This window comes from Streptopelia decaocto (assembly GCF_964273445.1).
Source record: "Streptopelia decaocto genome assembly, chromosome: 1".
In the NCBI taxonomy this organism is placed as follows: domain Eukaryota; kingdom Metazoa; phylum Chordata; class Aves; order Columbiformes; family Columbidae; genus Streptopelia; species Streptopelia decaocto.
Genome location: NC_138663.1, coordinates 69,597,269 through 69,622,501, shown reverse-complemented (window position 1 = coordinate 69,622,501; position 25,233 = coordinate 69,597,269). Strand labels below are relative to the sequence as shown.

Below are 25,233 nucleotides of genomic sequence, written 5' to 3'. Positions count from 1 at the left end.
TAGTTCTGATATACACTTTATATCAGAAAAATCAGGTACTCAAAGAATCAGGCTCTCTGGCTCATAGTGTGTGCCAGAGGTGAGCATCTCCGTTAACTCAGGTGCATTCTTCCTTCTCCCTGGGCTGAAGGTGAGGGCTCCTGATTACAAGGGACACAACCACGGGTTTTTACATTTGTGTCTGTCACCATAGCTGTTCAGGCCAGTTAAAGCCAACAAGGGGCCATGTTCCCCCTTGCTTGCCCCTGTCTGTTTGGGGCGTTGCAATGCTGTTGTTTCTGGCAGCAGTTTATGGGTAGAGTGTCAGGGCCCAGAGCGCAACCCCCTTCTACATGTTTACTTGACCATGTTAGAAAATTTAGCTGGCTGACTCCAAGGCCAGCTCCTTCACCAACCAGAGCTATGATGAAGAAAGCTGGAAGTGAGGGCTTGCCCTCCTCTCCTTTGGGAAATGCTTTTAAGCTGAGGCTTTATCGCTCACCTCTGCATGTGCTACGTCACAGCAGCTGCACCTGCTCCCAGTGTCAGATCTTTGCTGGTCTGGCCTTGGCCCAGTGGCTCCGCTTCCCAGCTTGACCTCAGACCTGCCTCATCACTGCTGCCTTGCTGGGTGATCAGTGAGCTGTGTCTGACCCTGATAGCTGTCTCCAGCCCTGATCCTGACCTGGACTTGCTGCTCTGTATCTGGGCTCCCTATCAGCAGGGTCACTCACTGCTCTGCTCTATCATGGTGCTCCAGGCTCACCTTTCCCTGTGGAGCAGATAGCCCTAGGCCTCCTTTTCCCTAAAATGACTGTATGAGGACTGTTATTATCCTTTGTGCCAGTAATGCTTACTTTAAAGAATCAGTAAATATGCATTCACGCAAAGGGCTAGAGGGTTATGGACAAGTCACTCTGTTTATTGCATATTAACAGCTTCCTAAATCATCGTTGTCCATAGTGATATAGAAGAAGCTCATCTTGTGCCAGAATTACTTCTTGTGTACAGCTCTACCAAGCTCAACAGCTATAGCAGAGTGTGATTTCCTCCACTATCTCTTCAAGACTACCATTAGTGCCTTTTAAGAGTCAGGAATTGAAGACAGACAAGGCTTTTTGGATTGTCTCTAATGCAACATAGTACAAATGAAAAAAAATTTCAGATTAGAGGGTATGAAGTCTGAAACAGAGAGGAGGAAACTAGAGGAAGCTTCTGGAAAGTGGAAGTATAGGTGTGGCTTGGAGGAAGTAACAAAGGCTAAGGCAAGATGGAACAGTCCTGCTAAGGTTTAAGGTGGGCAGCACAGACCTATGCAATTCCCTGACTACTTCCCATTTTCATTACATTGTCCCAACCATATGCCATGAGCCAGCAGGCCTCTCTAGAAATTAAATTGGGGATGCAACCAAAGGGAGGAAGAAGTGAAGCTAGCAGCAGAAAACATCATTTTTCAGATTTGCCACTTCCTACATTTTCCCCCACAGTTGAGTTTCCAACAAGAGACACAAGAGCCAAATTTGCAACTGGCAGTTGGAGTGCTTGTACAGTACCTTCCAAACTGCATATGGGAAGGGGAAAACCACACATGAGAAGTCTTGGCTAATGCTATTGACTGCCTGAGTGTAGCTGGAATGGGATCCAGACAGGTAGATATCAGTTTGAAATGCCACATCCTGAGCCTCTAGGACACACACCAAGGAGTATATCCTGGGTATGAGTTGGTATCTCAGTTGTCTTCCTTTATGTTGGGCCATACATAACACTCTTTCCCCTTTCCTTCCTAGCCTCTGGAATATGACCAGAGAATAAATACTTTCTATAGAGATAACTGTCTAAGGCTGAGTTTAGTTATGGGACTGACATTAGTAGAAGCAGTTGAGTAGGGGACTAAACATCTAAGTGATTCTTAAACCACCCTGAAGGAGTATCAGATACCTGAAATTTAATGGTCAAAATCTATCCTTCTTTTATTCAAATAAGGAGTTTAAGAATGCACTGCACTAATCTAAATTATCTTTAATGAAACCTACTGGACCTTTTTCTTCAAGTAATGTTAAATAAAGAATGGATTTCCTACATAAAAAATTCCTAGACATTTCCTCTGGTGGCCTGTTTCCTTTAGCTTGACAAAGGTGTATTTAATTAACATGCATTCTGCATTCCCTTGTGCATTCCCTCTTTGATTGAAATAGTAAATAACAAACAATATTTCGAAGAAACAAGCAGTGGCAGCTTAAAAAACAAAATTGCAGTGTGATGAAAATACTTGGATATTTATACTGGCATGATTTGCTGTATTGAAATCAGCAACTCTAGATGTGCATGTTCAGAACTGAGAAGTCATTAGCTTAGTGGGGACCTAAAAACCACACATATAACCCAGGTACATATTTTTATTTATATATATCACTTTTAAAGAAGATATGTTTAAGTCAAAATACACAGAAACAGCAAGTTCAAGTAGTTCTTTTTCATACCTACTTGGAGGGTGGAAGAAATGCCAAATTTGCCAAACCATGATCCTAAGCCGCAGATGTTTTGAACAGATTTGCAGAGCAGTCTGTGCGAGTACAGGTATACTCTGACTGTGGCATCTGTCAGAAATGCAGCCCATTTCTGATACTTAACTGGAAAGAGAGGAAGATAAATGAAATCAGGCCAATGTCTGTGCCCTGGGTGACCAAATCGTTTACAATATATTGTGTGAGTAGTTGTGCATGTGATAATCCGATTATCTGGACCACTAAGATCAGATAATTGGCTGTTATTCAGGATTTAATACAGAGGTCCTAATTAGATAGACTCTTTTACCACATATTTCACAAGCAGTGTGGTCCTTTAGTACACCCTCTCAGTCCTTCCATTTTTGGCAGTATGTGTGGCTTCTTCAGTATTGCACTTTAGACACGGAACTAGAAACTCAAATGATGAGGTCAAATGGTGCACATGTAGCCAACCCTAAAAATTACAAAAAGCTGAAACAAAAGAGTGCAGAGAGGTTGAGCAACCAAGCAGAGGATCACTAGCTGTGAAATGACTTCAGAACAAGAGGTGGTCACTGATCTCTATACTGGAGATACCTTGTGCTTGGAAAACATTCAGAGCATAATGAAGTCTGACTGAAAGGATGGTTCCCATGCTATTTTCTAGAATGATTGTAGTTCTCGAACATTTACTTTCCAGGTGGAATTCAAGATTAACTCTACTGCTTTTCCCTGGGGATATCTAGATATATATACATATGTACATATATATATGTACCAAAGCTACGCATGTATGCACATATAAAAATTTATATATATAAGCACATACATACACACAGCTTGTTTCTATAAATGCTAATTCTTCTAGAATATTTACAGAATGAGAACATGTAAGGCCAGATTTCATAAAGGTTTACAGGGTAGAATGAGGTCAGGCAGCATCTGAAGCAGAAGCCCCTGAGACACTGTGATGCCACAGACAAGCACTGTCAAATGTGGAATACATTCAGAACAAAACATTTGGGTTCAGTCAGTTTGATTTGGGAAGATTAAAAGTTTTTGAGAGAAAAGGAATCTTCCAAATTCAGATATGGAAGCTGCATTTCCATCAAAAAGCTTATCCTGACTGGAAGTCCCTGACTGCCTCACCAGTTTACCAGTGTTAACCTCATGTTCATGACAGAGTTTCTGAAGGTTGGGAAGCATTATGGAAATAAAATAATTCTATTATAAATGAACTGCAGATTTTTTTTTATTTTTTTTTTAGGCCTAGTTAAAAGGACTTAAAAGAAAAAAAAAAAAGGTCTTTAATTGACTGTGTAACGGTCTTGTGAGATATCCTAGGCTTAGTCTGAAAATACTGGAGAAACATTGTTTGTAGCCTTTGGGAATAAAACCTTCACTTATTAATTATTTTCCTTGGAGTTTCCCTTGTGGTGTCATTATGTGCTTCATTAAAGTAAAGGAAGTAGGAGTCTCCTTGAGAGATCAGAAGAGGAAGACTGGTGACTCAATCTACTTTACTGTTCAAGTACTGCAGCACCCTAATTTATTATTGATAGGAAACACAAGAATAATCATAACATTAAGGAGTCAGATCCCCCCTCCGCAAGCTTTTCCTTCTTTAGCATTTCATTGTCTCTTCTCTTAGCACGTGATTGTGGGCAAGCAGATTCAGCCTGTGTTGAGAACACAGAAAATTAGCAGCAGTACATGTCTGTCTTAGACTTTTGAAAGAAAAAATAAGGGATTTAATTAAATAAGGGGGAAAAATGACTTCCAGATTTTAGCAGTACATGCCATTACCCCCTCCGCCCGCCCCCCCCAAAAAAAGAAAGAAAAAAAGTGAAAGTTTTGCTATCACCATCTATTAGAATGGATCCTTTTAGCTTTTTCCTAAATTACTTGAAGATGATGATCCCTGCAGATGAAGTTTCCTGCATACATACAGCTTCCTCCTTCAATGCTCTGTTTTTGAGATGTAATGCAATGTATTTCTGCCACCAGTTGGCTGTTTCAGCAGTGCAGGAGAACCACTCTTCAGTCACATGAACACTGAGCAAGAGACACAGCTGTTTCTGCTTTCCCTCATTCCCTATCTCTGTCACCATGATGAAGGTGTGGAAGATACTACCCATATTCCCCAGTGCTTTCTTGTGGCAGAGAAGGGCAAGATAATTTTCTCATAATGCATTGTAGCAAATCTCATATGGCAGTTCCTCCCAGACTGAAAGTAACTACACTCTGCTGTTGAAAGTTCTTGTTTTCTTAGACAGAAGGTGAAGCTAGGAGAAAACAACTGCAGCATTACTAGTGTTGCCAGGTAAGAAGAGATGTGAGAAGAGAAGGGCTGTCATGTCTCCCTGGGAGCTGGTTAGTGTTCCAATTATTTCTTCTTCCTGGGGAAGGCACAGTGCTTTGTCTCTTTAGTGGTAGTAGGGCTAACTATGTGGGCAGATGTGTCTGCTACACCTGTGCCTTCTCTTTGCTAGAAAACACTAATGCCTGAAGAACAAAGCCACAGTTTTTCACCCCAATAAGCTTCTCAAAGAAACTGTGGGTAAAGATCAACCCCGTTTCAGTTTCAGCGCCACTAGAGGGCGGAAGAGTATGAAACTTTGGTACTTCAAAAGAGTTTCTGTACCCACTACTTTTTATAATCGTTTTTTCACTGTGCTACTGCCTGTATGGGATTGACTTTCTACATTCCCTACTTGTGACCAAGCATTCTTCTCATATTCAATCGTTGCTGTACCCTGCTCTACTAGCTTGCCAGTGGTGGTGGTGGTGAGCAGGGAGTGGTATGTAACTCCTCACCCTCCCTAGACCCTCCATCATGCTGCATTGTGACCATGTAATTTGTCAGTACAAGAGCTGGAGAGCACATCTAAACCTAAAGGGTTCAAGACTTTAGTCCCTCAAGCCAAAACATGTAGGTATAAACTTAGATGTACTTTATGAGAATTTCACACCATTACGTGTCCAAAAATTAAGAGCTCTTAGTGTAGAGTGACTATTAACCAAAACTTTGTACCTGATGCCACTGAATTTGTTCACTTCACACTAGAACTGAAATACAGCCCATTTTCAGGCCTAGTTGTACGCCATAGGCAAACGTGGCTCTGATTGCAGTGGCTTCCATCTGGCATGAATACTGCACTCAGAGAACAAGGGTGCAATCACTGAAGACACAGCTTGTTCATGTCCTGGGGGTGCTTAGATAGCTACAAAGCACAGACTTTCTAGCTCCTCAACTCATGACTGAAGTGTAGGATTACAAATGCTGTTGACAAATGAGGGAAGTACCAAACTAAGTGCAGTGTTGTATTATTTTTCCCTGACCTCTCTAACAGTTCACACAGGTGAGTACCTGTTGTTTCTTTATAGCTGCAGGTACCCCTCTCCATTTACTGAAGTACAGCATCTGAAGTTGAATAGTGTTTATTAACTGCAGTATTTCCCATTCCTCTAGAAAAATACTTGCACAAAACCTGCTCTATGCAACAATACTCATCTCTTATTCTTAGACTTTCCTCTAGCCTCCTCATACCCAACTCTGAACAGACAGAAGACATCAAAATCAGCAAGGGACTATTTTTCAACATACAACACCAAATATCTCACAGTTCCTCAAAACCGGACTTCTTTGCACAACAGCAGGATCAATGGAGCTTTTGAACCACCAAGCTGTATGGAGTCCTTCAGCAGTTCTGTAAGTAGGATTTTAGGTTCATCGACTTACCTCTAATGCCTTTGAGATGAGGAAGAGGCTTGAAGCAAGTGAGTGTGGTGCATTCCTCCTGTGTGTTAAACAAATCCATGCTGTACTGGGAAGTACAAGTAAACTGATATTATAGCCTTAGGTAATTCAGTAGTATCTCTTGGTGTACAGAAAAAACTAATTGCTACTACTGTAGTCTCACCAAGCTTTTCTTATTTACTTTAGCCAAAAGCCTTCAGAGAAGGAATAGGGAGCTTGCTATTATCCCTACTGCAGGAAAACATCTGCAGGTTGATTACTAAATTGGCTATCCTTGTGCAAACCCTGGGCCAGCACATGCCCAGGTGTTACTGTGGGCTGGATCGGAAGGTGGGAGTGTAGTGTGGCTGTGGTCTTCAGAGCAGAGTTGTTGTTACAGGAGACACCTCTTGGGATATGTTTGAGGTAATATATTGGTTATTAGAGGACTAGAATAAAATCATCGTGAAATGTCAATCCTACCTTCCCATTTTCTCATTGCTTGGTGTGCTGGCTACTTGTCTTGGAAATGACAAGGAGCAATCAATGTAGGACTGAAGATAGTAATTTAAATCTGATTCTGACTTTTACAATGACTGTGAGAGGGGAGGAAATATCTTGATAAGTCCTTCAGCGACATTTTGGAAATTTAAACTTATTTGTGTTCCTCCCTAACAAAGTGTTCTTGTACCAGAATTTCACATGGCAAGGAAGGCAGTGCCAATTTAGGGCCAGAAAAAGTCTTTACTGAAATCTGTGGGAATTTTGATTTGATTTCTGTGCAGTAGACACCCATAATAATAGGGTTAGCACTTTGCTGCCAAGAGTGAGGAAAAGAGTCAACAGAAAAGGAGGAAGAGAGAGGCATTGTTGTATTTTCTCATCCTATTCTTCGTAACTCCAGCAACATCAAATGTTGCCATGGTGCTCTCTCAGGTGGCTGGGATGTGGCAGCTGGCTACGCATGGTAATAAGCAGGAAAACATCTTAGTGGCTTTTCATTTTCTCCAACCTCCTTGTTCCCTCTCCCACATTTTGTTTGTGCTTCTTATTTCTGTCCACACTGGCCAGTGAGGGAGGAAAGGATGCTTAGAGCTCGCCTTGTCTAGAGTCAGATAACTCATTATGTTGTGCCAGTGACCTGGTGGTGGTGACATCGTTATTTCCACACAGTATAGCATCAAACTCTCTGGAAGGGAGGCTAGAAATCTGCAACAGCTTTTTCTTCACTGTGGCAGAGATGGATCCAGGAGGTTTTCATGGACCACCTGTAAGTATTACATGAAAATGTATCTAACTAGGAAATGTGGAATTACAAGAAAATGTTTTCTTCCAAGCAGTTTTATATTCTGCCAGAATGTAGTGTTGAATGTGAGTATAGATATGCCTAAAGGGACTATATACACACTTTACACATAAAATGTGTGATAAGTGTAATGTGCAGAACAGATTATTTGGTGATAATTTTGTGAAAGAATGAAGGATGTAGTATGCATATAAAAAACAAGATTTATTTAGTGGTATAGTGACTGAAAACTACTTTGTGGGAAACTAAGTGATGCAAAGCAATCAAAAGCAGGAATTTGGGAGATGTTGTGGTATATAATAGTATGCACATTTATATAAAACCTTCAAAAATCCATGTTGTGTTAACAAATGAGAAAATTGCTGTACAGCATGCTTGGTTAATTTTGCATTCAGGACTACCAGAGCATGTAATGGAAGGGGAGATAAGGAGAAAAAGAAATCTGTAACTGGTACCTGTCAAGATTTTGCTTCTATGTCCACCTCTGGGAGCCATAAATGTCTGGTATTAGGTTATGGGCTGATTTCTTTGCATCAGGTTGGCCCTCTTTGTTTGCTCTTATCTTATTGCCCTGTCACTGAAAGGCTGGTGTCACTCTAATGAACGACAATGTAGAGAACTCTGTAAAGGATTTTGAGTTACAGCATTGAGCTGGAAATGGTGATTGATAACAGTTTTGGAAACACATGGGCTATCTTAGTGAATGAGAGGTGAAAGTGAAGGCCTTATATTTGGTATCAGAGTTCAACACAGGTGACACAAAATTGCTGTCCAGGTTGGGGCATGATGTCAGGGGTTAGTATTGGAACAGCTTCACTCCAGAAGGGTTTGGAGAGTGGAGGAGAGGAGACAGGGGTGGTCCAAGGGGGCAACTGAGCACAATATAGGTAATTTGAATGATTTTAGTAATTGGTTTCCTTTTGCAGTGTTGCTGGTCAGTCACATAGTCTTTTCCTAATAGGTTAAAATATAGGTCAGCTAGCACTGTCAGCCGTCCATAGGGCATATCCTCATAAATCCCTGGTGTTTTCCAAAGCATTTCTGTCCAGCCCTACTCTTCTTTCCCTTGCACTACACTGAGGATATCTTATTCTAGCTCAGATCAATTTCTGCCCTTTCTTCCCACATGCAGACCTTTTCTTCCCTCCCCTGCCCAGTTTTGCTCCACAGCAGATCCTTTCTTATATCCCAATCCATAACATGATTCTTACTCTCACTTCTTCATCCCATTTCAAAATGTGTCTTCTCCTGTATGGTCTGTGCATGTGTAGGACGGAGAGACAGAGTTGGTGCATGCCTCTGTACCTATCCATCTAGTAGGTATCCCATGCATTTGGATAAGGCTGCTGTCTTCAGCTACCTTTTTTTTTTTTTTTTTTTTTTTTTTTTTTGCGTGTGTGTGTGTGGTCAAAGTGACTTAATCCAGTATGCAGAGTGCATGTTTTAGGTCATACCTGCCCCTGGCTGACCTCCAGTTTTGGCTCTGTGCAGCTTTATGTGCTTGTGTTGAGATACAACCCAGGTTTGCATTCTTCTTGGGCTTTTTGGCTTTCTCATCTGTGAAACTCATGTGTTTCTGTCTCAGATTATCAACAATTACCTGGATGGGACACAAGAAGGGGCCGTGGACAAGGCATCCCCAAGCGGCATGCATTTCAGGGACAGCAAGAGAAAGGTTGACTACGTGTTAGCCTACCACTATCGAAAACGTCTCTCTCGGCACCCGCCCGGTGTGGACTCACCGGAGCCAACACGTGGATCTGCTTCCCTGGCCTGGGTTTCGAATGGTGGGACCGGGAAGGGCCATGTTGAGCCACAACAGCAGGATGGTGGACAGCGTGTCCTGCCTGAGCAGCTGGGGCCTCTGGGGGTGGAGGTGATCCAGCTCAGCCCCCAGGATGCCCTGGAGGAGGAGAAGCAGATGCAGCGGGAGGAGTACGAACGCAACTTGGTGGAAGCAGGGCTGGAGATAGAGAAAGACCCTGAGGTAAGAGGGGAAGACTTGCTCCTCATGCACAGCACCAGGTGCCCAGACAGGTCATGACCTCTTCAATGTCAGAGGTGGTTATGTGCAAGATGTTACCATGGATGGACTGTGCTGTCAGAGCAGCTCAGCAGCAACCGAGTGCCCAGAGCATGGCTGCCCACTCTCCATGCTGGTGGGGAGGATGGGAGCCCAGCTGTGACCATGTACTAGGGCTTGACCCAGTCTGCTTTCATTCCTGCCTTACATGAATGTTAACTGAGAGGCAAGTCACACACATGCCATCTCTTAAAAATATGTGCTGGTTTCCTTCTCACACAGCCTCACTGGCTCCCTATCATTGCTTCAGCAGCCACAGCAAGTGTAGGATGTCCTGAACATATGTCTCATAAGCAGCTTGAGAAGCTGATCATGAAGACAGCTTCTTATTGCTGAACAGTAACATCCCTGGGCCAAACGCTGCTGTCACAGCAACCTCCAGTTAGAGATCTGCAGAAATATGTTGTACAAGTTATTTTATATCTACCTAAAATGTGGTGTGAAGCCAAGAAGAAGATGATGGGAGAGTTTCTGTGTTGCTTGGTTCTTACTGCCTGGGAAATATGTGGTTGTTACTGTTGTTTAATGCACAATTGAGTACCAATTTTCATCTTCAGTAGAAAACATTTCTTTATCTAAATGTTCTTATGGCATGTGAAAACACTTTTCTTACCAAAAGAAAAGTGTTTACATTTTAATATTGATAAAATGAAGAAAGGCTCTCTTAAGTAATTTGCTGGAATACAAATTACTGTTAAGACATTTTGTATTTTCTCAGAATAACCTGGTGATTTTCAGTGTGACTCTTAGCTTTCTGCACAGCCCTATATGAGTTTTCTGTTGTTTCTTCATTCAACCCACAAAATGAACAGCTCCTATACTGCAACAGCAGAACCTCACAGCCTTTAATGTATTTATTCTCACCACATGTGTATGATGTTGGATAGCACTATGGTCATATCAGCTGGGAGCTGTGGTTAGGTTACTTAACTGCAGCCAGTTGGTCAATTGAGCACGGGTCTTCCAAATCCCATGTTGATGAATGGAGCACTGTGCTATCCCTCTGGACCTCTTTAAAAGCCAGAGATATTTATATCCATTGAAGGGAAGTCCCTCCTGGGTACTAGTTTTAGGTGCTCTGTTGTTTTTGATACCAAATCTGAGAAACTTAGGGCTTCTTTTCAGAGGTGCTGTGAAGTTGCAGCTCACATTGCTTTCAGTGCAACCAGTCAACACTTCCAAAATGTGGACCAAATTGCAGATTGCATCTGAAAATTTGAGTCAGCTGACTTGGCATAGTGTATACACATTAAATCACTGGCAGGAATAGAAAGAAATAGAAAAGCCTTTTAACTCTTAAAACTTTACTTGCTCAGTTTGCTGAGTTGCAGGTGGCTATGGGTTGTATTTCACTGCTCAGCTCACTGAGCCATCCTTGCACTGAACGGAAAAAAGTGACCTCAGATCCTGATTCTTTTATGCTAGATGTTTGGGTTAAGGTTCAATACTGCTAACACATGACTATCTTCCTGCTATGATTTTTATAACCAAATTACATAAAACCCATGAGAACAGATTTATTTGGAGGCTTCTTCCAGTTGTGAATTTCATCAGAACCTGAAAACTCTAGCAAGAGACTTGAATTCGATTATTTGACTCTTTATTTAGCTGAAGTCCAACTGGATTCAAATTCTGGTTCAGACCACTTCCAAGTGATGATGTGTGCTCTTAAATAATATACAAAGTAATAAATGATGTTATAGAGAGTTGATTAAGAAGAAAAAAAAAATTGTCATGGCTTTCTTCTGAAGAGGAAAAAGCTTTTTGTAAATGAACTGGAAAGTTCTGAGGAAATTATTTGATGATGAGTTCTTTTATGGGAAAAATTAATTGGTTTTGAAAATTACAAAAAATGAAACCCCATCACTTCTCTAGATGTGTATGTCAGTCTTGTCTCCCTCCCCTCCCCGTTCCTCCACCAAGTTGTCTAATCAAAAAGGGAAAGGGTTTTTCCTTTCAGAATCTCCTGAGAAAAATGAGACTATACCTTATCCTTTTTCTTCGTTGGCCAAGGCATGTGTCTTTTACTTATTTTTCTTGTTTCACTGCTTTTTTTTTTTTCTTCCTCCTGTTAACTCCTCTTAAAACATGCTGAAGATGCTGTCTGTTATATTGCTGAGAATATAGTAGAACATGCTGAGAAGTCACATGTGAAGGGTACAGCTATTTTCATTAAAATTGTATGTTGAGCTGATATGAGAACAACTTCTGATTTTAGTCCTGGGATAAATATGTGTCTATCGGTTCATTAGATTCAGAACAGTCTTAATCACAGTGTGCTGTATTTTTGGTGTAAAACACAGTGCTACAGCTCCTGTTTGAGGGATTCCACTACTGGACCCTCAGGTTAGAGCAGACAGTATACAGTCTTGTCAAGAAAAACATTCATTTAAGATCAGTAAGATATCATACAGTCACAAAATGGCTGGGGTTCAAAGTGACCTCTGGAGATCATCTTATCCAACCCACCTGCTAAAGCAAGTACACCTAGAGCAGATCACACAGGAATGCATCCAGACAGGTTTTGAATGTCTTCAGAGAAGGAGACTCCACAACCTCTCTGGGCAGCCTGTTCCAGTGCTCTGGCACTCTCAAAGTAGAGAAGCTTCTCCTCATGTTTTAGATGGAACCTCCTATGCTTCATTCTGTGCCTGTTACCCCTCATCCTGTCACTGGGAACCACTAAAAAGAGTCTGGTCCTATCCACTTGACACCTACCCTTGAGATATTTATAAGCATAAATAAGATCCCCTCTCAGCCTTCTATTCTACGAGCTGAACAGACCCAGCTCTCTCAGCCTTTCCTCATTAGGTGTTCCAGAGCCCTAATCATCTTTGCAGTTCTCTGCTGGACTCCCTCCCATAATTCCTTGTCTTTCTTAAACTGAGGAGCCCAGAACTGGACACAGTACTCCAGATATGGTCTCACCAGGGCAGAGTAGAAGGGGGAGGATAACCTCCCTCAACCTGATGGTCACACTCTTCCTGAACACAATCTCTTTCCTAAAACAGCATCAGTTTTTGCTTGAAGCAGTAGTGACAGAAAGGAAGAGAGCAAAAGGGTATCTGCTATGTCTGTGGTCTTCAATGAACATCCCTGCACTCTCTTTTCTAGGTGGTCTATGGTAGATATACAACTAAAAAAAATTATCTTTGATAAGGCCTATATAGTTCTTATTCTTGTTAAACTCTTTGAAGAAATACAACAACAACAATCAATACAACAATAACAAAAAAAACCCAAAACAACCAAAACCAACCAACCAGACAAAAGGGATCAAGCCATTGCCCTCTTTTTACTGATATTGTGGGAGCCATGAAGGATATACTTACTGAGCAATAGAGCTGATTCAGCACTTAATGACTTCTAGGGGCATCTGTCTTCTTGTGGCTGGAAAGTTGCTTAATCTATGATCTTGGTTAACCTTAGTTGAAGTACAAGAATTTAAGCTTAATTAACTTGAATGAACTAAGTACAGCATCTTTTGCATTGGGTTTTTGTAGGCTAAAACTATTTTGATGTCAGGGTGTTCATCTCTAAGAACACAGGATAACATTATGACAATTTAAAAATCTTTATTTCTACAACTATCTTTTTGAAAAAATGAGAATTTGCATTATAAAATACTTGTTGACATGGTTGTTATATACTGAATAACTAGGGCAAACACCTTTCTCATTTGTGTTGTTAATTAATTGTGTAAAAAAAATAAAAACAAAAAACAAAAAACAAAACAAAAAAAGAAAATAAATGCATCTGCATAATTTGTGTGTGGAGAGGGCAGTATTATTCTTTTTTGGATATGTGAAAAATAGGCAAGAGCACAGTCTGTCTCCATATCTAGCCAGTTATTATTTGTGAATTAAGGAATTTTTTACTTGTTTTTAAATTCCTTAGAACTTTCTAACATTTATTATTGCTGTCCTCCAGAGAAAGTTTGTTTTCTCTTAACGTAAACTTCTTGGGTTTTTCTGTTTTCCTGTTTTTAAACTGAAGTGTTATTTTACATGTCCAAGACAAAGCGCACAATGAAGGCAATGGGCATAAAGCTGAATGTTACAACTTTTTCCTCTGTGAAGTGACATTGAGTACGCATAACAGTGATTTGTCATAAATTAGGTTTGACAACCTTCTCACTATGCTCCTTGCAAAAGTCAGACCCGAGCTATAGCATTTATTCATGTGTCATAATAACTCACTTTCCAAACTTGATGTTCTCTGCATCAGAGATTACAAGTGGCGGATCAGGTTTAAGGAGTTCTTTGACTGGTTATCTTCAAATCAAAACATTTGGGTGGTTCAGTATAGCTTGTGCCCATGAAAACAATGGCATTAGTATAATTTAGGGTTATGTGAAATGATATTTGGCAGAAAGAATAGAGCAGAGAGGAAACTCCCTAGTCGCATCTGATGACAGCAACATAACAGCACAACTACTGTTTGCTGTGAGTAAAAATAACATTTGCATCTGTGACTGGCCTGTTTGACCAGTTTGCAAAGTTAGATAAAATGAGTCTGATATTAACTCTTGCATGTGTATGTGGAATTAATTACTTAGTATTTTATAATATTACCTAGTGACTAATATAGACCCCAATAATACAGATCCTGTAAACATTTATGGTAATCTGCAAAATGTTAAACATTAGCAGGATTTGCTTCCTCCACTTAAAAGTAACACGGTTATTAATAAAAATACAGTAAACCCCTTTTTTTTTCCCAAAGATGTCCATGCCAGAACACAGATTTTTTGGCATGTCTTCATAAACTGCAAAGGAATGCCAGCTGCTCACATTTACCCTTGTGACCTAGCTGCTGAAGCCATGACAGTCATCTCTAAATAAACCCTATTTAACACTAGTTGCACAAGTCAAATTTTGCATGAGATACACAAAGAATTGCCTGAGATAGGGCCACTTTAAGAATGCCCTCAAATATTTCACCTTGATTCCCAGGAAGAACAGTAAGTACCATTGACATTGCAGGCTGTTCTTGGGGTTGATCTTCCCTTCCTCCCTTCCTCTCTTCCTCCCTTCCTCCCTCCCTCCTTCCTTCCCTTTCTTCCTCCCTTCCTCCCTTCATCCCTTCCTCCTTGCTGTGTTTTACCTAATGTGGAACACCAGTAGTTCACTTAAATTTCAGTTGTACTGCTGCTTTAATGACTGTGACTGCAACATGTGTTTTATTCAGTTAGTATTATGTATGGTGAAACATAATAGGAATAGAATAAGAAGACACTGGAGATGCACCTTGGCTTTCTGACAAAGTGAGATCACTTTGAGCATGTTGGAAATGAAATGTACTTTGCTAAGTAGCATTTAGGAGATGAAAATGTCTTTCAAGGGAAAGATGATGACAATTTTAAAACCATGCTTAAATTACCCTCCAAGAAGCTCATGTATAATAACTAGCATAGTTTTAAGGATGTATTGTTAAACTCTGTTGTCTACATGACACTCTAAGACAAGGAAATCCTTAAGGCCCTCAATGTATCAGCTTACAGAGAACTCTTGATAAGAGCACTACTGATGATGGTGGCTGTGACTGGATTTTTCTGCTTGATTTCCAAGGCATGCTTTTGAACTTTTGTTAAAAACAACACCCCCCCGCCCCCCCAATCCTAAAAGCCAAACTAAACATATAAACTTTCCCCCAGAACCCCCAAACCAAAACAACATCCATCTCTAAAACTACCAACCAACCCCTTCACTGCCAAACTGAAACAACAAAAAGCTTATCATGCTGCAGATAGATTTTATCTATGGGATCAAATTCCACTGTTTTGTCACACTAAGGTGCTCCCCATTTGCCAGTAGGAGAAGGCTTTATATTTTATCTTCTGCCAGCTGCAGAAGAGTAGCCAAAATAATATCATAGTAAATCATCCAATACAGAGGGGCTTTTTCTATCTGTCTCTCCTCCTTTCCACACCTCTAGCTGAGGATGCTTTTTTTGAGCAGTGACATCAATGTTCTTGCTATATGAGTTGTTTTCTTGAGTCTGACGTATTCCCTAACATCACATTTACATCATCATTTACATGTAGCTTATTTTAATGTTAATAATTTTCATTGTGAAAAAGTGGAATTCTGATATCCAAGAGTTCTATTTATTTGGATTGAACTTTTTTCCTTGAGATTTTTTTTTTGTCATAAAATATTTCAACTTTTAGTTAAAAGGTTATGGATATTGCTTAATGTAGTAGTAATTAAGAGCCTGAAAAAATGATATCTTTTTCCAAAATCTTTCAATATGATTTGCGGATAATTCCAAGAAAAGCAACTCATGGCCTTAGAACATGTGACACACCTTGCAGGTACTCAGTGTGAATGCTCTAGTTGTCTCAGAATATTCACTCATCTAAAGTGCAAAAGAAAGCTTAATAGTAGCTAACGTTGATTTTAAAAGGATAGGGAAATTCAGTATGTGTCCAAGACCTTTATCCATGTTAATCAATGCCTTCTGAAGCCAATGTGAGTGTATACAGAGTAATGTAGCATTGGAAGCAGACTGGGGTCTTTTGTGCTCTATTTCGTTAGACTTTGTATTTTACTCTCACTTAGTACAGCACTTGGAACAAGACAATATTTCTTTGGGGACCTCTTTGTGTATCAATTACATAAATATTTGATGGTTATTTTTCAATGACTCTGATTACAGAAACATTAATTAGCTAAAACATGTTCTGCTCCTGTATGTTGCTTATATGGGGCTGAAATGTAATACACAGCTCTTACAGAATTAAAGTTGAACAAGCAAGCCAAATTTTCACTGATAGTGAAGTGGACATGATGAAAATATTGGCAAGCTGATTAACTATTTAAGAGGAAACTATGTCTCCATTTTAGAGAGGGTTTTGTAGTAGCCCCATGGGAGTTAAGTGTGGTTCAATCAGTATTAAAATAATGATCCATGTTAACAGGTGGCTTGGTAGAATGGCTGTGCTGTCAAACTTGAAAAGTCCATACTATAAATTCTGTTTTTTAATGGTTGTGTTGTGACTTGAATAGAAGAAATAGTAGACAGACTCACTCTGTATTTTAATTAACATCCAGATACTTCATGCTTAGCTATTAGGTACCTTAGTTAAAATGGCTTCCATGGGATTTAGAGAAAGTTGAGATGTAGAAAAAATGGGCCTGTATGTTATCAGAACATTTAGAGAGCTGCTGGGCCAGCAATTATATATCTCATCCATTGCCTGCATTTTGGGAAATGGAGACATCAACATTCTTGAATTTCAGATAGTGGTAGATTTGTGGTGTGCATTCTGGTGACTTTTACACTGTGAGCTGGGCAAGAACCATCCTATTTTAAAATATATATTTTACATAATGCTACCTCTATCAGACTTGCATGGTAGAAATGGTAAGTAGCCTTCCAAGCGTATGTGTCAATATCACTGTGTCCTTTGTTGAGTTCTCTCACCTGCTGGAGGAACCACTTCCATTTCTACAAACTGCTGGATAGATGAGAAGCCCACAAAAATGGCTTGTACATCTCTGATAGGGTATAGCAGGGAGAGAACTGGACATTTGTAGGACAGGGAATGAAGAGTGACAAAATCAGCTGCTTGGCTTGGTCACAGATGAATTAATGAAAACATTTTTAATAATCAGTGTTCTTGTTTGCAGCATAATTTTAATCTGCAAAATAAATCCATGGAGGCAATTTGAAGAGCAACAGTGGAAGCCCTCAGGGATGCCACACTACACTGATGACGCTGCAGTAGCTAGAGTGCCTGCAGAGGAGACTTGGAGTTTGAAGTAGTGATAACTTCTGAAAACTATTTGGGCCAGTGCAATTTGAATAGTACTTTCATGAAAATAAAGTAGCAAAATATGAGATAGTTTGGGGATTTTTGTCCTGGGATTTGTTACTTTTCTGGCATTTTGAAGGACATAAATAATGCTGCTGGTGATTGGGGTAAGGAATCAGCTCCTACAAATTCTGGGAGAGGACTGCCCCAACTGCAGTACCTGCTGCCTTATGCATCTCAACCTATTCTTCTGGCAGAAGAAGAAATCCTCAGTTTCAGAGTTTCTTTTGTAGGGCAGATGGGACTTACTTTGCTTTGCTGTCTCCAGGCAAGTGCTTATTTTGTCTATAGCAGCAAAGAGTGCTACATGTATCTTTAATACCAAAGAAGTTATCACTTCTGCATTTATGCTGGTTGAATTGTTGCTGTATGATTTTGTTATTTTTGGAGTCATTGCTTCTTAGTCATGATTTCACACCTTATGCAAAGGAAAGCAGGTAGGTCTATCTGCAACTTCTTTGCATAAGTGAAGAGATATTGAGAATTCTACCTAGGAGAGGATGCAACACCTGGGATAGGTGCTCTCTGTTTAGTATGTTGCTTCTATACATATATACATTCATTTCTCTACCAGTTTATGTTGTCATTATAAAAGATCTGAACTAAGATGGTGCCCCTCTGTTCTCCCCTCATGCTTTTTGGCCTGTATGAAAGCAGATTAAAAGGCAAGCTCTGTCTGAAAGCTCTGTGTCAGCAAATTGATTTTGCTCATGTTGATGGAAAAAGCAGGGAATAAGATTTGTTCTTGAGTCACTTCTTTCTCTATGGAAGATGAGAGTGAAGAACATCTTCCAGTGAGCAGATATAGTGTTCTTTTCCAGAGCCAGGGAGAGCAAACCAGAGGTATGATATCTTCTCACTGCAGGGCAAAAGAACAGTTTGAAGTGAAACAGTGAATGGTTTCTTAGAAACAGATCTTCCATGTCTGCTACATCTGTTTTGGCTTCTGATGCAACTGGCTATGGAAAAGCCTTCACCATCTGGGAATTCTGGATTGTCATAGTAAGCATCAGTCCAGTATTATTCCTTTCTCAGTTCACAAATCAGAGAAGTGACAATGAATACTCTTGAATGGCTTGGCTGGGGCCAAGGGTAGAGAGGGAGTTAGAAATTAAAACTGAAATGTCAGAGAGAGAAGAAAAATTAAAACAAAACAAAACAAAAACAATCAAACAAAAAACCACGAAAAACAAACAAAAACAAAAAACAACCCAATAACATGAAAAGGAAAGAAAAATCTTCTCAACCAATCAATCAACCAACAGTACAGTGGCCATAAAGCGGAATTCACCAGTTTCTGCTACCTCATTTGGGAATGGATGCCAACAGAGAAAAGGGGGAGTATCTGACTATAGAAATTAGTCTTTGAAATACAGGACTGCCTTATGGGGAAGAAAACCACAACTGTTCATTTGTGTGTGGAGTGAGGGGGTGGAATTTGTTATCTTTTAGCAGATCCAGGGAAAGATAATTTAAATAATGACTCAGGCTTGTGGGATTATTTTCACATGTTTTGGACTCTTTTAAGGTCTTCTTGCTTTACTGATGACTCTAATGGTTGTGTGTCCCGCTCAAATTTAAGCTATTAAAAGCTCTGTGGCTTTCTGCAGGAAGAAAGCCACTATAGGGAAGGAATGATTCCCTTTCAGATGCACAACTAGACATTTTATATTTTGTGCATTTTAAAATGTTATATTGTGTATGAGAGGGAGGCATTTTGGAAAACTGGATTTCTATTCAAGCTGATAAGCATGGCTAGTGGAAGAGTCTTTTAAAGAAAAAAAAAAAAAGTCATTTTCCCTTAGAAATCAGAATGTCCTCTTCCTATTCTGGGAACACTGGGAACACTGCAGCACTTCATGCTTCTAAAAACAGTTTCAACAAGCTGCCTTTTCAATCTGATAAGAGTTGTGTTTATTTTTACTTTCTTTAAAAAACACAGTTCTTATAAAGCCTACATCCTGAAAAACAAACAAACAAAAAAAAGGAAGTTGTGATACATAAGTCTTCTATAACAGGTGTGTCAAACTCGTTTTCACCGGGGGCCGCATCAGCCTCGCAGTTGCTTTCAAAGGGCTGAACGTAATTTTAGGACCGTATACATGTAACTACTGCTACATTTATACATGTAATTACTACTACATTTATACATGTAATGACTGCTACATTTATACACTCTTAAAATTACGTTCAGCCTTTTAAAGGCAAACGTGAGGCTGATGTGGCCCCTGGTGAAAATAAATTTGGCACCCCTGTTACAGAAGATTGTAATCATGTTGTTTTCAGCTAGAAGTATCTTCGCCAGTCACTGTAAGCTCTTTTAAATCATAGGACAAGGTAAATAATTCAAAACTGTATCATGTATTTGTTTTTGGTTTTCCAGATCAGCAATTACTTTGGCCTGAATACAACAAGGAATAAAATTTTAGCAGAGTGGTATCAGGCTGCACAATTCCCATTAACGTTAATGGGAGTTAGATGACTAAATCCCTATGCACAGCATGGAAAATTTACCCTCCAGGTTGAATTCTTTTCTTGATACACAGGACTGAAACTGTTCACACTCTAGTAAGTCTCCCTTATGTGTACAGGTATGTGTTCAGGGTGATCAGCCAGAGAAAAAAATAATGAAGAGCTAGATGTTGATTTCTGTGCAGTTCTCCTAGGTTAGCATTACTATAAAAATGATTTCATCACCTGATTTTTTTATTTGTTTGTTTTTTGTTTATGGAGTTGGTGGGTTTATTTGCATTAGCTCCATACTCAAGCTCTGTCATCCAGGAACTGATTCATTATTTCACTGCTGACTTCTTCCTCTGTTCCTCGACCTCTATAATCATTTTAGAGCATTATTGAATTCACTAATAGGATTGAGACCTCTGTATTATACTTTTAAGGAAATTCTCCAGGTGGATTTAGGTAGATGACATTGGTCATAAGACTTCTAGTGATAAAGGAAATGAACAAAATGTATTTGAGAGAGAATGAGCTACTGGTAGTTAGGGGCAAAAGCAAAGCTATGTAGACCAATATTCCCTCTTACCTTTGGAAACAGCAAACTTTTTAGGGGCAACACAAAGGCACTACTTAGAAACATTCTCTTGAAAATGTAGAGGTGACCATTACTTTCTGTAGGTTACTGCCAAAACAGTCTGTACTGTTATTTTTCCTTAATACTTTAAAAGTGAGGAAGGATATCCCTGCCCATCCTATGCTTAGGTGTTTTCTCCAAATCACTCGGAGTCCTAACTTCTGGTATTGCTGCTTTTCTTTTTTAACTCTCGTATTCTGTACTGTGACAGGCTTTGAATAATCATTCTTTGATTACTTTGGAGACCCAGTGGCCTAAAGGATAAGGCACTGGCCTCCTAAGATAGGCATTATGGGAATGAGTCCTAGCTGCAGTGACTCACCACCCTTCCAGCATGTGCCTCGGTTCAACAGGCATGAGGCCCTGGATGGGGAATGCAGTGACTTGAGAAATAGGGGACAATAGCAGTACATTGCTACCCAGCCTTAGAAGGAGGAGGGTCCATTCCCAAATAGGAATGCAGTGGACTGGACCTACCAAGTTAGGTATGAGGCTTTACAAGCAGAACCAAACTACAACATTGAGGCAGGTTGTAAAAGGTGACAGAGCCATCCAGCCTCCATCAAAAACAGCTACAGGAAGCCAAAAAAGGCAGCTTGTGATTGAAAGAACAAAAGGCTCAATATGCAAGCCTGACCCACTTCTGAGGGAAGTACTGCCTCGTTGGGGCCAAGATGAAAGGTGTAAAAAATTTACTGCCCTGATTAAAGTCTTAGACCATTTAGGACATGGTTTAGTGCTTGAGTTAGGTTGTTGTTGGACTCTATGATCCTGAGAGTCTTTTCCAACCAAAATTTACATATTTTCAGCTGAACCCTGTTTTGTTACTAGAAAGTAACATCCTCAAGATCCTGTAAATATGGAAGGTCATTTGAAGGTTACTGCATCCTTTCATTGTCTACACTCTGGATCATGGGACCTAGGAAATTTCATATGATATTGTTTGTTATGTAGGTGTAGTTGCAGGATTTTGCAGGAAAGGTCAATATGCTGCAGTGCTCTGTGCCTCTGGCAAGCCTGCTGCTTGCCTCGGTGAGTTCACTGGATAATGTTTACTCTCTACTTCCAGTGGCACCTCTCAGCTTTCATAGGTCAATGCATGGTAACTGTTTCACCTCACCAGTGCTTGACCTGCTCACCTATCTCTGGCCTATGGATAATCACCGATGTACTTTCACACTAGTCCTCTGCAGGACTGCTCACAAATCTACCACAGACCACTGTCTTTCCAGGACTCTCCATTTCTGTCCATGGTGCTGTTTCATCTTCATATCCTATACCTGTAGCAATTCTGCCACTCCTCAGTATGACTGTGTATCTTTATTTGGTCTATGTGAAGTCAGTCCTTCACCCTTCCCTGCTGTCCATCAGTTACAATCAGTCAGGCACTGGCCTACATGAAGTCACAACATACAAGACATCCACTCCTCTGTGACTGCTAAGTACATGAGGAATTCATACTTTATGACTGTTTCTCTCTCAAAGACTCCTGTGCAAAGTTTTGTTTCTCCCTTATTCTCTCCTGTTTTCAAGTAACACCATCCTTAAGAAACTGCTCACCCAAAGGTGACAAAGCTCAGCTTCAGTTAGGCACTGAAGTTTCCTCATTAGAGGACTTGCTGTACTTCTCTCAGCTGGTCTGTTGCAGAAGGCATTTTACAGCACTATGGTAACGACATAAGTCACAGTCTGCCCCACAAGGGATCCCAACTTGTTTTTCACCTGTGAGCCATGGTTCATAAATGACTCTCTTGGAAAGTATTTGTTGGTTTATGGGTGTTGTGTCACATCTGGCCATCAACTGGCAAGTCTCTTCATGGAAATATCATTGTTTTCATTTTTTTGCACACATCCTGAAGGCGCAGGGCAGGCTGATCCAAGTTACAGATTCTGTGAATCTCTCCTTTCCTGCCCTGAGCAATGTGTCTTGCACATTTCTCTGTCTTGCAGTGCTGCCATGAGTTGATTCCACAAAGTTTGGGTCCAGTTGGAAAATAATTGCTCTTTAAAACTAGGATTTAGTTTCCAGGGAACTGATCCATCTAAAGAAAATATCCAGTTATATAAATGTGACTACTGGCTCAAGAGAGTGGAGGGATGGGTGTGTAGCCACATGGCACGGGGCAGGCAAAAATTTAGGACCAAAACCTTTATAACTTACATCAACCTGTGTTGTGAAAGGGCAGCTTACCAACCGCCTGCGTAAGCTGTGAGCCTGTTAGATTAAGTGCTCACAGGGCTCACAGAGAGGAGACCAGTGGAGGCTGCCTTAGAGAGTAACAAAGCATGATCCAGGGAGGGTCCTGCTCAGGACTCACTCTCAGTTCCACTCTATATTTGTACACTGCTCTGTTGGAAGCCCAAATTCTGCTTTTGCCTTTGGTGGGGGTAGGGGGAGAAGGTTTGAACACTATGGCAGTCTCCCTGGAGGGTCAAAGTTCAAGCGGGGGTTTCTAATTTGGGTATATATAAAAATACTGTATGTTTGTATACCGTGCATATGTATATACATATACCTATACTAATGTATGGATTTAAGGGGAATTAGAGCACTTTTTATACTTCAGAGTTATATAAACTTGTGTATGTGTGTTTGTGCTTTTAGTCAAAAGGAAGCATTGCAATTAGTTGTATTTTTCTTTTATAAACCAGCTCTATAAATATTTGAAAAGAACTAACACACTTTGCAAATATTTAGTTAATGGTCTTTGTTGAAATGAAATTTCAAAAAGCTCTAAAATCATAATATCCTACCAGTATTAAGAGGTCATTTTATGTATGTGTGAATGTTCCAGTCGAAGCCTGCTTCAGCCAAAACATCTGTTCAGTTATCTGTGATTGATGTGTGAATTTTCTGGCAAAAGCCCCACTCAATATTTTTAATAGTGAATGATAAAGTAGAAGTTATATTTGTAATGTTTTAAAATCATGTGCAGAAGTTATATAACCAGATCTGGATCTATGTGGTTACTACTATTTAAACTACTGTTGGGGTGTATGATATATGAGAATCCAGTGTTTTCTGAACAAGTACAGAAGAAAAAGGTGGATCCTGTATTACCAAGATTATCATTTGAGTGTAAGGAAATAGAATGGAGCATCCAGTTGTTGTAAGAGTAAAAAGAATCAGTAATATGTGCTATCTTCTCAAACTTGTGTGAGATCTTGATCTGACCAAATAACTTTATGGTTAAAGATATTACAATGAATTTAAATTATCCTTGACCACAAATGTAATATTTGTGCACTATGATTGCCAATATAGTTATGTAGTAATGGAAGGCAACGACACTATTTTCTGTATTGTTTCTTTAGTAAGCCAAAATACACCGTTAGTTAATTGCCATGCCTTAGTCTACTCATTTCCCAGTTACTGTCTAAATCTTCTGATTGTTTTTGCTTGTTCGCTTTTCTTGCTCTCAGTTTTGCAGAATAACTCCAAGTCTCTCATATCAGGATATTCTCCCTACTGCATACCAAGAAAAAAAAAAAAAGCATCTTGTAATCAGTATTAAACAGATAGAGTCAGTGAGACCCTCTGCAAATAGACAGGAAAGATTTGACTTAGGCATCCTTAGCCTCTGAGCAACAGGCAAGACTTGCAGAACTCTCCTGAGAATAGCTGGTTTTTGCTATGCAAGGTTTGGTTATTCTGTTGCTGAACATATCTTCCCCTTATTAAATCACAGCCCAGCATAGTGTGTATGCGGCTTTGTTACATAGCATCCATTTTATGAACTTTTACTATTTATCAGAAAATAATAGTACTTACTAATATTATTCATTGTGGTAGAAATATGGGAAAACTATAGCAGAAACATACAAATGCAAAGGTACAAACATGTTAAATGTGATGCAATACTTAAATATTTTTTAAAAGATTGTCTAGACAGAGATACCATGTGATTTTCTTTAAGTGTGCTGATGCAAACAAAAACAAGCAAAAAGATTTATGAAAATGACAAAATGAAAGTACTTCCAATGAGGCATAAAATAGATTTCAAAATGTGGATTAAGGTGCTTACTTCTATCAGTGAACAGGACTATATTTATTATAGAAATCTGGTAGTGATTTCCTGTAAATTTTGACTTGCAAGATACCACCAGGTTTGGAATAACAAATCTTATATTTTTGCTTTGCTAATTAATTTCCCTCAAGGTACAAATAACTTTGGCATTGTATCAGTTTAATATTCATATTTTGCTTTCTATCTGCTAAGTATTTTTTTCAGAATTGAATGTTAATGGCGCACCTGACCCTTATGTCTCTACAAGCGATTTGTTCAGCTTTGTACATAAATATTTATAGTTCAATGGCAATCAAAAAATAAAATCTTACTGATTTTTTTTTTTTTTTTTCTGAATGGTGGTATAAAATGTATTGGAGAGCCTACAATTTTGTAATGCATCAAGCTTTACGAAACATTGTTATAGTAATGACATTTGCTAACAGCTAATTTCAAGAATTCTAATAGAAGTTGAAACTCACATTTCAGTTACAATGATTTTTTTTTTTTACTTGACAGATGACTGGTAAAATAGGCAAGAGGCAAAATATAGCTGATGGCTAATTCCTCTTTCATTTTTTGTGTTACAAAGGAGCAAATTTGCACTTGTAAATCCAAGATTCCAGATTTATGGCTGTAGAGATGAGTGCTAAATCTGTCAAAGATGGATTATGACATGTAAAAAGCATGATGGATGAATGCAGTATAGTGTTATGATTGAAT

The 25,233-nt window shown here is 39.6% G+C and overlaps 1 protein-coding gene across 1 annotated transcript in view; it reads left to right on the top strand.

The window, feature by feature from the left end:
• The first annotated feature begins 5,996 nt into the window (after positions 1–5,996).
• Positions 5,997–25,233, top strand: part of ANO2 (anoctamin 2) — a 180,169-nt gene continuing 160,932 nt past the window's right edge. Inside the window, exons 1-2 of the mRNA XM_082052949.1 lie at positions 5,997–6,177; positions 9,096–9,497. Coding sequence (XP_081909075.1) covers positions 6,157–6,177; positions 9,096–9,497 — 423 coding nt within the window. The 5' untranslated portion in view covers positions 5,997–6,156. The remainder of the gene's footprint in view (positions 6,178–9,095; positions 9,498–25,233) is intronic.